The 13,780-nt window shown below is 35.5% G+C and overlaps 1 protein-coding gene across 1 annotated transcript in view; it reads right to left on the bottom strand.

Moving 5' to 3' along the window:
- Window positions 1-2,536: 2,536 nt before the first annotated feature.
- LOC149797354 (scavenger receptor cysteine-rich domain-containing protein DMBT1-like) overlaps window positions 2,537-13,780 on the bottom strand; it is a 147,087-nt gene continuing 135,843 nt past the window's right edge. The window contains exons 19-21 of the mRNA XM_089962114.1: window positions 10,430-10,845; window positions 3,871-4,151; window positions 2,537-2,825 (exon numbers count right to left, since the gene is read on the bottom strand). Of these exons, the coding sequence (XP_089818240.1) occupies window positions 2,764-2,825; window positions 3,871-4,151; window positions 10,430-10,845 (759 nt within the window). The 3' untranslated portion in view covers window positions 2,537-2,763. The remainder of the gene's footprint in view (window positions 2,826-3,870; window positions 4,152-10,429; window positions 10,846-13,780) is intronic.

Below are 13,780 nucleotides of genomic sequence, written 5' to 3'. Positions count from 1 at the left end.
TTTTCCCCACTTCGTTTTAACACTACTTTCGGCGTTCATTTTACAATGGGGCCCCTGAAGGAAAACAAAATTAAAATATCTGGCTCAGTATTAGTAGAAGTAGTTGTAGTAGTGGCTGCATTTATTTACATAGTCACAAATTCCATCAGAGGGAGTTATTTTGAGGTACATTGGTTTTTTAACTTATTCTAGGGGCCCTCGGATGGCCGAGTGGTCTAAGGCTCTCGCACGTGACGAATGATTCACATCTAACTTGTATCTTCATAAGTTCTAGTCTCGGCTAGACCAACGTCGGTATGTGAGAAAGCTTGCAAGAAGTTTCCGGTGGATCGGCGAAGCCTGATTTCTTCATCCTCTAAATATTCTGTCCGTCATATATCCGAACATTTTGTGAAAAATTTCACCCCTACAAATCCAAAACCAAAGAACCTTATCATTCCCACCGCACTACTCAGAATTGTGTTGCTGCTTTACAATCCTTCTAGCATTTAGTCAGTGTTATGATTGTGATTATTATATGTGGCTACGTCACTGATCAATGTTGGTCTCAAAACGGATGACATACCATGTTTATTTATATCGCGGGTCACCTTGGGGAATTTTTGTCTGAATTGTGCTTATTCTCAAGAGAACTAGATGCCCACCTACGAAGACATTTCAAATTGTTGGTGCTAATGACCTATATATGACATTAAAATTATCACCATTTATTGCAGGAAATGTACATATGGTTGGAAGCTCCCATCAGTTATTATTATTGGTATTTCTTCAGCTAAATATGTTCTCGTGTTTGAGTCAAAGTAACCATCCGCTTATCAGTCTCTCCGCGTTATAACGTCATATTTAAATCAAAGTGTTGAAGACATTTTCAATATATGATGGGACACCACGCCTACTTCTCATTATGGAATTGCATAGTGTGGTCTATTGGCTTTATATAATATACAACACTATACACGTGTCATAATGTGGAATGGACGCGATGGAAAACAAGATTTTCTAAGATATTTACTTAGAAACGGTTTTACGCAGGAGACAGTGAGAAGAAAAAAAAACACAACACAAGCTTCGAATGATTTAACCAAAACTTAATGAATCAATTTATGCGCATGACACCAAAGAAATCCAAATCAGCCGAAAGCAATTATAACCTTAAAACAATGATGCAACAACTTAGAAGTAGTTACTTTATGCCCAAAACCATATTACTATGTGGCGCGTTTTATAGTAATGAGATGATGTTCAACCAGATTACAATCTTAACTAAGAAGAAATTGGTATCCACTTTAACTACTCAAACGTGCCTCGTGGGGGCACCCTGGTCAGCTTTTGGCGCCATATCATGGGTTTTTATTTTGGCTTGGAGTATAAAGTCCTGGATAACCTTAAGACAATGCGAAATAAAGATGTCAAGGTAATTACATAACAAAAGAAAACTATACGTTTGCAAATGATAATAATAATAATAGCAATAATAATAGCAATAGCAATAATGGAAAATGAATAAGCATGAGTCAGCAAACATACACCGACATATGTCACTATCTATGTTACCGGGTGGAAATATAGAATGTGTATGCTGATAATGTACCACCTGATAAAATCTTGTCCTTGTTTAATGCGGTTAATATAATAAAATGATTCCATGTTTATACGATGTTATTTATATTACCGTATTTTTTTAAATATCCATTTTAACGAAAATACACTCCTTTACGTTTAATATTGTACCTTGATGTACTGCATGCTTGTATCTATTTGCAAATGCCTATCTTCAAACATGTCTGTGCAATCTACTTTTGCATATATGGAACTTGCCTTTAGTTGGCACCATGCAGCTAATATGTGATGTTGTGATGCAAATCTCTACATACCTCCATGCATGCATGCACGCACGCACACACGCACCCACACACACAGACACCCCCCACACACATACATACATACATACATACATACATACATACATATATACTTACATCGCCATTTTCATCGATAATGTCACTCTTTGCCTGTGTGTGTATGCTCGCGCGCGCGCGCGAGTGTGTGTGTGTGTGTGTGTGTGTGTGCCTTTGTGTATAGACCTCTGTGTCCCATAACAATGACCTTGCTTCAAGTGGAAACGTTCGTAAACGTTGTTATTTCATCCAACACTAAGTCACAGCTTTTGTGTCACATGTGTGTGTGTGTGTGTGTGTGTGTGTGTGTGTGTGTGTGTAAACTCAAACAGAGACAGGACACAGTTAAACAATATGAAAAAGTCATATGTTTAAAATTGATAGTCCTCCTTCTTGCTTGAAAAGTATGCATCCTTTACAATCTACCGTAACAAATTATTCAGAACCAGAAAATAACTGTTTCTGATTTCACCTAGAACAAACCTAGGTTGTATATTTAGCTCCATGGAGCATATGCCTTGGTCGAAAATGTTTGCAATTATTACAGATTTTATAAACAGAACAACACATAAAAATCATATATGATTTCTCTTTTAATCCCAGATTTTTTTTGTCTTACACTGATAATAGAAGGCAAATTACATGAAAAACAATTTAATACCTTTCTCAAACATTTACCAGATCCTTGTTTCGTTTTGTAAAACAAATGTCTTTTTAATTATTATAATATCATTGACAAATAATTTCTGCATGATTTTTTCATATTATGTTTTCCATTTAATGCACATTGTGGTTAATACCAAAAATGGTTACAAAAGAAAACTCGATTCCTGTATCATCGGTGTCGTGTGAATAACTTGTCAGCCTATGGTTTGTGATTTGTATCAGGAGGAGAATCCTGAATATCACGCCTTAGATCTTTTGTGCCTGAAAAAAATATAACACATAGTTTAATAAATAATCATGAAACAAAGGCTGTCATTAGTTCTAACAAATAATGTATGTTGTAACCTGATGATAATTGTAATACATTTATTTCGCCATGTCAAACAGGTATAAGGCAATATAAGTCACCACCTTGGGGGTATATGTTGGTGTTTTGTTGGGGGTGGCCGTATAAAGTTAGACGTATTATAAATGTGAGAACTGCATATGAAATAAGAACTAATGGTTATTACGTGGAGAAATACTTAGCTATCGGGTATGAACGATATTCAGAATGTTAAGAAAGTAATGGATAAGACTGAAGCATGACGTGCAAATGACATTCAGAAAATCCATTAAGCAAGTGTATTTCGATCATTTGTCACATAATGCTGGTTTACAGCAACGCAACTAAATTGGGGTATATTTTGATGCTCTGATCACATATATCTAAATCACATAAAATAAAAAAGTTTATTAAACTGAAGCAATTCTTTCACACACAAGCCGACTAAATATGAAAACTTTGGCGACACCCTGCTTGCTATCTTGTTTCAATATATAAATTAAGGCAGAAATGGTGGAATTGGTGTTCACCATCTTCCTTCTGCAATATTTGATGATCATTGACGTAATACGACCACCATCAATTTGACCAAAATTGTAACCTTCTCCTCGTCAGATCACCGAAGAAGCACATAACAGGTCGACTACGCTTGGAGACTTTCCTTCTAATTTTGAAATTCAGTAGGGGGAGTGGGATTTATTTTGAAGAAATGGTAATATTACATAAATATAATTTATTATTCACAACTCACGAACATGCTTATTACATTGTTTAATAGCTTTTCTTGCATATTTTCACCTTAAAACAATTATCTACCTCACCTTATAGTTAATGTCCTAAAGATGTTTTGACGCATCTCCACAGGCAGTTATCATACCCCCCCCCCCCATTATTGAATACATATTTTCTTTAAAGTTCATGTGGTTCACACGAGAATATGTCTAATACATATGTTTGATGCTTCTATTTTCTGGCAATTACCTGCGGACAATACAGCATCCGGGACATCCATTTTTAATATCATCGTTCTGCTTTTTACTTGATACGTAGCATTTGGACCTGATTCTTGTGACGGGAGCATTGCCCGTTTTGTCGTACATCCCAGGGTACATCTGTGACTGTTGTCATTGTAAGCACATATTGCAACATTGCAATTTACCGTCAAATCGTGGCTGCTGTCCTGGAATTCGAACACTTGATACGAAAACCGTGTCTCGTGCTGTTGCGTCAAAATGAGGTGAACCATTGCGCTTGCAGGGCAACTGTAAAATAATTGAAACGTAGAAAAAATGAATACATTTAAGGCAGTGAATCTCACAAACATTAAAAGCCAATTTAATGCTTACATAACACACCAACGCATTAACTATTTGAAAAGGAACTGCCAGTATGTTTGGACGAGATATATCTGAACGAAGCTATCTCGATGAAATAATTTTAAACTCTTTGTTCCATTTTTATAATGCTACGAGCATTCCAACGGATGATTAAAAACGCTTTCAATAAATTGTTCTAAACAAGATACTGTTGGAACCAAACTCTTTGGCCATGTAGTGGAAGTGGAAAATATACAGAGGTTCGATAATCATTAGAGTGGTCTTTATGAAACTAAAATATATGACTTGCCTATCGCATACATAGACATCAAATTAGGAACGTTTCACTTGAATGCCTACACATAGTTATCGCAGACAGAACCTGGCTATTACTCTCCTTCTGCCAAATTGATTTCCGAAATGAATTTCTTATAAGTTTGTTCCAGCAAATGTACTTAGGAATATAATTTTATATAAAAACAAAAATAGTGTCTCCCGTTTTACTTTTGCATTACCGTGAAAGGATATTTGATTTAATTTATTTCCTTTCAAACGAAATTTAAAGTCGATCCCTGCTTCAATATTTTCTGATGATATGCCTTATCCCATCTTCCCTGGTGCCAGACATAAACTGACAAGTCAATGCCCAATTGAACAACCCCAGGTGGTCGGAGCTTAAAATGTAGGAAACATTGCATTCAGAAATAAACAACAAAACTAGCTGTGCTTGGTGCATTATGTAAGAGTTGTAGTTTCTGTCAGGCTTGAACAAATGTTGAGTGTCTTTGCAACACGAGAGATTATGCTAATTCATATCTAGATCATATCCTGTATTTTTTTATTATTTTTTTATGTCATACACGTTGTTGAAAATGCATATGTCGACCTCTTGTAACTAGATAACTCTTACCCCATTTAGTTGCAGCAGAGTTACCTTTCTTTTATGTAATTTAGTAGCTGGTTCTGTCCTTGTCAAATTGACAATATAACATTGTTCTCTTTGACAGCGTGTGACACGCATGCTGAGGTAGGATATACATTTTATTTATTTCACAAAACATTAGCGTTGAGGTCTATTGAAAAACAATTGGCAAAGTGATACCATAACCAGTAAACCCTGTGCCACCTGCTTATTTGGTCGAGTAGCGGAGTGTATAGTAGGCCTTGTGTATATCACACGAAATGGGAGCTGTGCACCAGGTAACAAAGTACAGGGATTCGGTACTTTCACTAAACTGGAGAATGTTCATTTTTACTGGTTTTACTAGAAACGGTAGAGTGACGCAGCTGTCATCGAATATATTATATATTTTGTCGTATATCCAGTGCGTGTGTGTGTGTGTCTGTGTGTTCATTTAACTATGAATCAGAGTAAAAGAGACATACTTTACTCCTTGCAGCGCTTTCGCATCATCGACGAAATTTGATAACATATCCATACTTTACTTTTACTAGCGCTGTCGCATCATGGTCAATGGATGCCTTGAAATCGTGTACGTAATAATGTCAATGCATTTTTTAACTGAATAATTTATAGTTATGTAAACTACTTCATCGTTGACAGGGCGAGATTAATAGAATCGTTCATATGCTGAAGTGTAGGACAGGGCAATTCCACTTTCCCCTCAGATACCAGTCTTTGCCCAGTGATGAAATTCTTAAATCATGTACCGATGTACACTGAATAATTATAGTTTGAGATGTCGGAAAATAAAACGAGGACAGAGGATAAAATGGTATGTTGTGAATATTATATAACGTTCCAATATCAAAGAACCCATTCGAAATGTCCTCATCTTAAGATAGTATATATCATTCGGATTTCATTGAAATTTTGAGTGATATTCTCGTCCATGAATGCACTAAGCTATAATCTAATGACCGTTCCGGTGGCCTAAGTGGTAGAGTGTCCGCTCCGGATGCGAGAGGTCGCTGGCTCGAACCCTGGCCGAGTCATATCAAAGACATAAAAGTGTGTTTGCAGCTACCTCGCTTGGCGCACAGCAATAAGAGGTTAGTGTTAGTACTGGTCGGCCTGGTGTCAGGATAATGTGACTGGGTGGGAAATGATGCTACATGTCTGCGGCATGATGCCCCAGTGTTATACATCACTATATACTGCCTCACTGGAGACATCATAGAGTTTTGACTGAATTTATTTTTTAAGTTAAGTTAAAAATCCAAATCACACACACATACATATGCCATAATCTATGGCTCGGTTTGTTAATGAGAATTGGTTGTGTTTCTTTCTATTCGTCGAGCCATCGATTAGTTTTCTGTACATGACAAAACTGAAGTAACTGGCTCAAACAAGTAAGAATTGTACGACTCAGAGTTAAGCTAGCCTACGGCTTGCTGGTATTTAGTGTGTCATCAAAATGTATCATTTTTATAGAGTGGTCTCTAAAAAAAAGTTAAAACTAATTATAATGTGTTTGAAATCCACTCAGTATAGCCTTTTACGGTTGTCATGAAAATGTGTCAATGCACTAAGCTACTATAGTACATAGTTAATGCAAATAAATACAATGTATATGTTTGTATGAATATCATCACAGTAATAATGTATTTGTTCAATGAAATCTTGGTGCATGGTTGATTATCAATAGGGTTATTTTTTATATCTGATGGGAGCTATATCAAACACACCTATTCGAAAGTGAAACGTTTTCATCTATATTTTAAATTATATGCAAAAGTAATCTGTATAAATTTTTGAAGGATAAGCAAAGATGGTATATTTAGCTCGGATTTCAAGATATACTTGGTTTTAATTTGTCTTGGTCAATTTATACGTTGTATCAATTCATCGATACACTGGTCATAAAACATGGTACAGGGTTTTTATTGAGTAATTTTCTGAGACGTAGATTTGACAACATATTAAAGTTACTGTTGTTTCACTATCCAACTTATTTTACTATACACCACAAATTATCAGCATTGGGTAAGACCGGGGCATGCACTAAAAATCTACCTATAACACACTATTACCAAAGCATCAAGAGCAAAAAATATTATGAGACAAATGAAAGATCGTTTTCATGGAGAAAAATCGATGCAATTAGAAGAAATGGAGTAATATAAGCAAAAAGCAAGAACTTGTTATTTAGAACAGTATGACAGAGCTGGAGACGAAGGATGCACATAATAAACCGGCAGCAAAGAACCAAGTCAGGGCGTGACAGAAAACGAGATGACAAATGTGAAAATAGGAGAAGAACACAGACGCGGACAGAGGTGAGATCAGTAAAGATGAGCGCTTTGGATTTATCGGCCAACAGGAGCCCAGGGAAAATAGGTTCATCCGAAAGTAATATAACTTTACAGCAGAAACATAAGTTTAGTGAATAAAGGTATTATAAATGCTCAATGACACGGAGTTCTACCATGAAATCAATGGAAGCCTACACGAACATGGGAATATAATCAAACCAAGTAACTGAAAAATAAGGACGAACAAAATTTATTTTACGAATTTAAAACATGTTACAAGTTACCATTACGGCCTCGCCAAAATGCACCCAAGTAAATCCTTCACCGAATTAATCCATAGGCAAAATTCGGAATATGTAATAATAACTAGGCTTAAAACTTTAAAATGTCCACATATTATAGGAGAACATAATAGTTGCAGCTTAAGACTAAGTCATTAGCTTGATATGATATTAGAACCACTTTGCAAAGAACTTCTTAGTTTCCTTATATATTATATTGATTTTCTCAGTCATTTCTCAGACATCGTGAACGAAAGATCAACATGTGCTACTTTTGATACAGTAAACCTATAGACAAATATTCTACATGATCTTGGAAAAGAAGCAGTGAAATTATGGCTAAAGACGAAAAGTGAAAGCACATATTCACGGTTCGACGTGGCGCAAATCTGTGTTACATTAGTATTTGAGTACATGGATAAAACATTAGCTGACAAAATGAGGGAGAAACACTGACAAGTATTTAGGGATAATGTATTTCATTACAGACGAATTCTTCAACAAACTGAGTAACTCACATTCAGCTTTAAAATTCACAAACCTGATAGTGAAATAAGTAATTATATATTGGGCATACTATTTAAATTATTTGGGACTTGTTTGTCTATTAATATTTATAGTAAATCTACTGATACAAGTAACAATCTTAACTTTAAATCCTGTCATACAAAACATAGCAAAGTGATATTCATTTTATCGTGTGTGTGTGTGTGTGTGTGATATTTTGGATTTTTAACGTCTCTTTAACAATTTTAGTCATATCACTACCAGTGCCGGATTACCAAATAGGCAGAATAGGCACCGGCCTAGGGGCCTCGCGACAACGGATCAAAATAATATTGATAAAAAGTATTAGGAAATAATTTGCGAATGGGCCCCAAGACTTCGACTGCCTAAGGGCCTCCACAGGGTTAAATCCGGTACTAATCGCTACTGCAGTGTGAAAGTTTATAGTTATATCTAATACTGGCTCAACCTGCTTCAGACTTGTAGCATCATGTCTCATCTCACATTATCATGACACCAAGCCGACCAGTCCTAACATTAAACTCTTAATACTGAACATCAAGCGAGCGAGGCTAGTACCATTTTTCTAAGTCTTTGGTACGGCTCGGCCGGGATTCGAATCCACCACCACCCGCATCCAAGGTAGACGCTCTAACCACTTAGGCCACCGAGCGATCATTTTAATCTTGTACAGAGGACAAATGAATTACAGCAATAACTTTGCATTCAAAAACTACCCAGAGAAAATTACCAATCAAATTACCAATCAAACAATACTAATGGAGGAAAGAAATGAACCAAGCAAGGGAAATAATCATGAAAATATTAAACTCTCATCAACTGTAATTCCATTAATAACAACTTACAAGCAACACAACACTAATAGCATCCCTATTGTACGAATATTTGAACAATTTCTTCGATGTAGCAATTTGGAGCGAATGAAAACTTCAAACAATATATGCAACCTAATAATTGAAAACAAATCCTTACTAGTCCTAAATTAACTTAGTTGAAAATGGGACAACAAAACAAATGTTTGTACGAGAAGATGTAAAGTTTGTTCTACTATAGCAAAGGAAAGCAGTTCAATTTAAAATAAGCAATATATTTAAACCGGACACGGATCGCAACTCTACAAATATGTTATGTATGTATTGTTTTGTTTTAAATGTGAAACTTTCTACTTAGATCAGAAGAAACACAAACTAAGAAAGAGAACGACAGTATGATCCCAGCAAACAAGAAAATAATATCGCATATTATTGAAAGTTAACAAACATCTACATGAGTGTTCAAGAGGAAACTTCAAGGTCCTTCCCATTTAAATGAGTTGCTGATAACGAATATTTAAGGAAATAAGGAACTTTATTTCATACGTACTCGTCAGTTAGACCATAACAATTATAACTAATTATCCGAGATTCATAAAAAAATTAAAGCCTGATGCTTGCTACATTGGATCGATACAATGATACGTTTTCACAACATGACCATACATTGATGCACCATCACAACGTGCTTTACAGGGACTGTATTAAATGTAGTCATGTGCAGTTTGTTGGGCTTTGTTTAGCGTCGGGCTATGAAGGTTGTTTCATTGTTTCTTTTTTCTTGTAAATATGTATTTCTGTACAAGTGTTGTATATAATTAGAGAAGATATCTCGCCCTGCAAAACATTTGCAATTGACATAACAACTAAGTTACTGAAAGTATTATATACATACAATACGAGTATCAATGACGATGTTTGACATTATGATATACATATCATACGAGTATCCATGACGATGATGCCAAAGCTATTGGAGGAATAAGATAAGAATATATTGCTGATTTCGTCTTGTACACACGCACACACACATAAACACGCACTCACACGTAGTTATATATATATATATATATATATATATATATATATATATATATATATATATATATATATATATATATATATATATATATATATATGTGTGTGTGTGTGTGTGTGTGTGTGTGTGAGAGAGAATGTGTGTGTGTGTGTGTGTGCGTGTGTGTGTGTGTGTGTGTGTGACAGCACTACCATGCTATTGATATTGAAATAATATTATATATGTAAATCGTATACATAATAATATTGATGATGATTATGTTAATGATATTCATATTACTATTACAACTACTACTATTACCATCACCAACACCACTACTACTACTGATACTACTATTAAACCTACCCATCTTTAATCAGGGTGAAAGTGTGCGATGGCGATGTTGAATCAAATACAGTGCATGTATCTACTCTCATCTTCACATTGCTGTTCTGAGAAGGATAGACGAGTTTTACATACAATTCATGTCCGAAAGGCACGTATGCATTGCTTATTTCATAATGAAAAGCTGGATCCGTATAAAAGTGGTATACAAAGCTGACCCCCTGGGAGCTGCTAGTGAGACTATGGTGACCGTTATCGATAACTGAACCTGCCTGACCTTCGGACGGATGTATGCCGATTGAAGCACTTTGATCAGAAAGAGGAACAGTGCAACGCGTTTCAACTCGCCACTTGTGGTTGAATACAATAAACGGGAAATTGGGGTCAGTGATTGGCTGCATTAGTTGATTTGTATAGACGATTTCATTGGACGAAGTCTGGAACAGAGAAAATATATATTTGATAGATCTTATGAAGATATTTATTGTAGTTTTCATTAGGTGTTACTGTGTCTAAAAAGTTATAATAGAGATCAACAAGAATGCATCTGACAGGCAAAACATCGACAACTGGTGGTTAACATTTGGAAGTGAATATAATGTATTATATTGACTGAAGCAAACTTCTATAATTATTCTTTACATCATTTAGTTAAAGTTTTTTAAGCAAACAAAAAACAACTTGAAATTTAATTTTCATCTCGGAGACGATTATAACGCTATGACGTCGCATATTTATTAAAACGTCACAATGATGCGCTATGCATATTTAGTGTACCCCATAATACATCACGATTTCTACTTGGCTGACAACAGGGTCTTTATTAGGACGGTCTGTATGTCCCCTTTACAACTGGATGCTATACGTAAATTAGAACTAATGCAGTGGCCACTATTGACATGCGCCAACTTTGTATTACGTCACACGATGTCACACGACATCAAGTCATGTACCAAATTTAGTATTGCCTTCTCCTTTATTAACTATCTTAGCAAAGTATCTTTAGCTGGATTAAGCTTCCATCATCTTCGGCTCGGGAACGTTGCCTCATTAAAATATTCTACAGAAGAAGTGTTCCATCAGTAGAAAGCAATAATATCAAAATATTGCATGTCTAATAGCTCCAGATCAGCAAATCAAAATATTACTCTTACCGCAATCATCGTAATCACGTATTAATACTCAGTATTGAATATTGCATGAACGGAATAATTAGAGGTGAAGGAAACTCTTCATATTTATATCCAATTATATTTTCTGTTTCAAACTTATGAAAACTTATTTCTTGAATGCAACGGATCTTTTCACTTTTGATCCTATTTCTGAATATTGTAAACACGTATAAGATGACGGAATATATCCCAGAAGACATGTTTTTAGTTTAAACAAATATTTGAGAGAGCTGCTTGGCATACGATGGACAATTTGCTGTAGGCTTGCGTTAACTATTTTTCTGATTGAAATTATCTTAGTAAGGGTGGTAAGTTAGACATAAAATGTAGAGTTGTTACAGATGTTTGAATCAGACCTATATAATAATTTTGCCCTCTGCAACAAAGGTGTAAGCATATCAAACCTGTGCAGGCTGCTAAATCGTATTTCTATAATGTTATCATATTAGCTATTCAATAGTTAGTTCAGTATTGACAACTAACAAGGAAAGCAACTTTCAACGACCTTATGCTGGCAAACACCTTCGGTAAACACAAAGTTTTACGTGTTTAGGCTCGAATACACAGTAATACAAGAAAGAGTGAAAACAAGAAGCTTTGAAAAATATAATAAGTTTTTTCCCTGGACAAATTCTGTAAAAATTAAAAAATATGAACTTACAGTTTTAAGAATCAAATCCAAAAATAATCCAAGAGCAATACATGAATAAAAGTTTAGAAATCCTAATAATAAAAGGTTCTAATGATTTCAAGTTCGAGTCCCGACGAAGAATCCAAGATGGAAGACGATGACGTATGCTGTATCATATAATGTTGAATCTACAGTTCCTTGTAGAAACAAGAAATATCACTACTGTTTTGGAAATCTGAATAAATGTTTATAAGAGCTGTCTTTGTTTAATAATCTTATATAAGCACACGTATTTTCCAGGAAAAAGAATTAATCCTTTTGAATCCAAGTAATTTGAAATAACTCCAAATGACACAACACCTTCCAGTGTAAAGATAAAAGCCCAGCTGTGTTTACTTCTCTAATACGATGGTTTAAAACTTGAATTGTACGCCCCGGATAATGGTCACAAGGTTATGTTTACATATTAAAAACATTACGTAGCCCTTGCATGTCAGTGATAAGACCAATAATTTTACTCCGAGAATAAAAGTTGTTTACTTCACTAGAAATTATTTACAAGTCTTGGGTCACGAATTCAATGCAGCATCATTCTCACTCTTGTAAGTCCAACAATAAAAATAAATAAAATAAGAACTTGTTGACCTGGCTGTTACTAAATTTTTAATCTAAAACAAACAGTCTAGGTCAAACTATTTTCTGGAAAATGTGTCATCTACAGTAAAGAAATTTACATTAAAATATCATGTAATGAAAAATATTTAAAAAATAAAACTGAGAAACAAACAATTAAAGTGAAATAAATATATATTAAATCAGATATAATTAGATCCAATATATATATCAAACGTATCTAGAAGATGGACATGGCACAGCCCAAGCGAAGACCATCACAGGCAGATCAACTACATCATGGTGAAGAGGGGCGTCAGTTAAGTGTAAACATAGCCAAGACTAAAAGCTTTCCCGGAGCCGACATAGGAAGTGACCATGATCTCGTGATGATGACCTTCAGACTACATCTAAAGAAGGCCAAGAAAGAGCACCGCACAAGAATAAACTTTGACCTCGAGAAATGGAACAGGACAAAACCGGAAACTGCCTCACAGAAGAAAAGGATATTCTGGAACGATAGGCAGAGTACTGCGTAGAGCTTTACAACCACCGAGTTACAATAGATCCATAGGTACTTAACGTCCCTCCAGCAACTAACAATGAAAACCACCCTATCCTATGTGACGAAGTAGAAGCCGCAGTGAGATCGCTAAAAAAGAGGAAGTCAGCAGGAGTGGACAGCATGTCAGCCCTTACAAACATCTCTGACCAGGGGCATGACCATCACCATGGACCCAATCACTGATCATCAACCTTCCCAAGAACGGTAGCTTGCAATCAGTCTTATAAGCCACCCAAGCAAAGTCATGTTAAGGATAATGCTGAAAAGACTATAGCCACAGGCTGAAAAGATCAATGCCGAGGAGCAGGCAGGGTTCAGAGCAGGACGCAGCACAACAGAGTAGATATTCAACCTCAGAATATTGTGTGAGAAGTACCTCCAACGCCATCAAG

The sequence above is a fragment of the Sinohyriopsis cumingii genome, chromosome 6, assembly GCF_028554795.1.
Source record: "Sinohyriopsis cumingii isolate HCF-2022 chromosome 6, ASM2855479v2, whole genome shotgun sequence".
Classification (NCBI taxonomy): Eukaryota; Metazoa; Mollusca; class Bivalvia; order Unionida; family Unionidae; genus Sinohyriopsis; species Sinohyriopsis cumingii.
The sequence above is the reverse complement of the archived record's forward strand: the minus strand, read 5'-3'. Positions and strand labels throughout refer to the sequence as shown.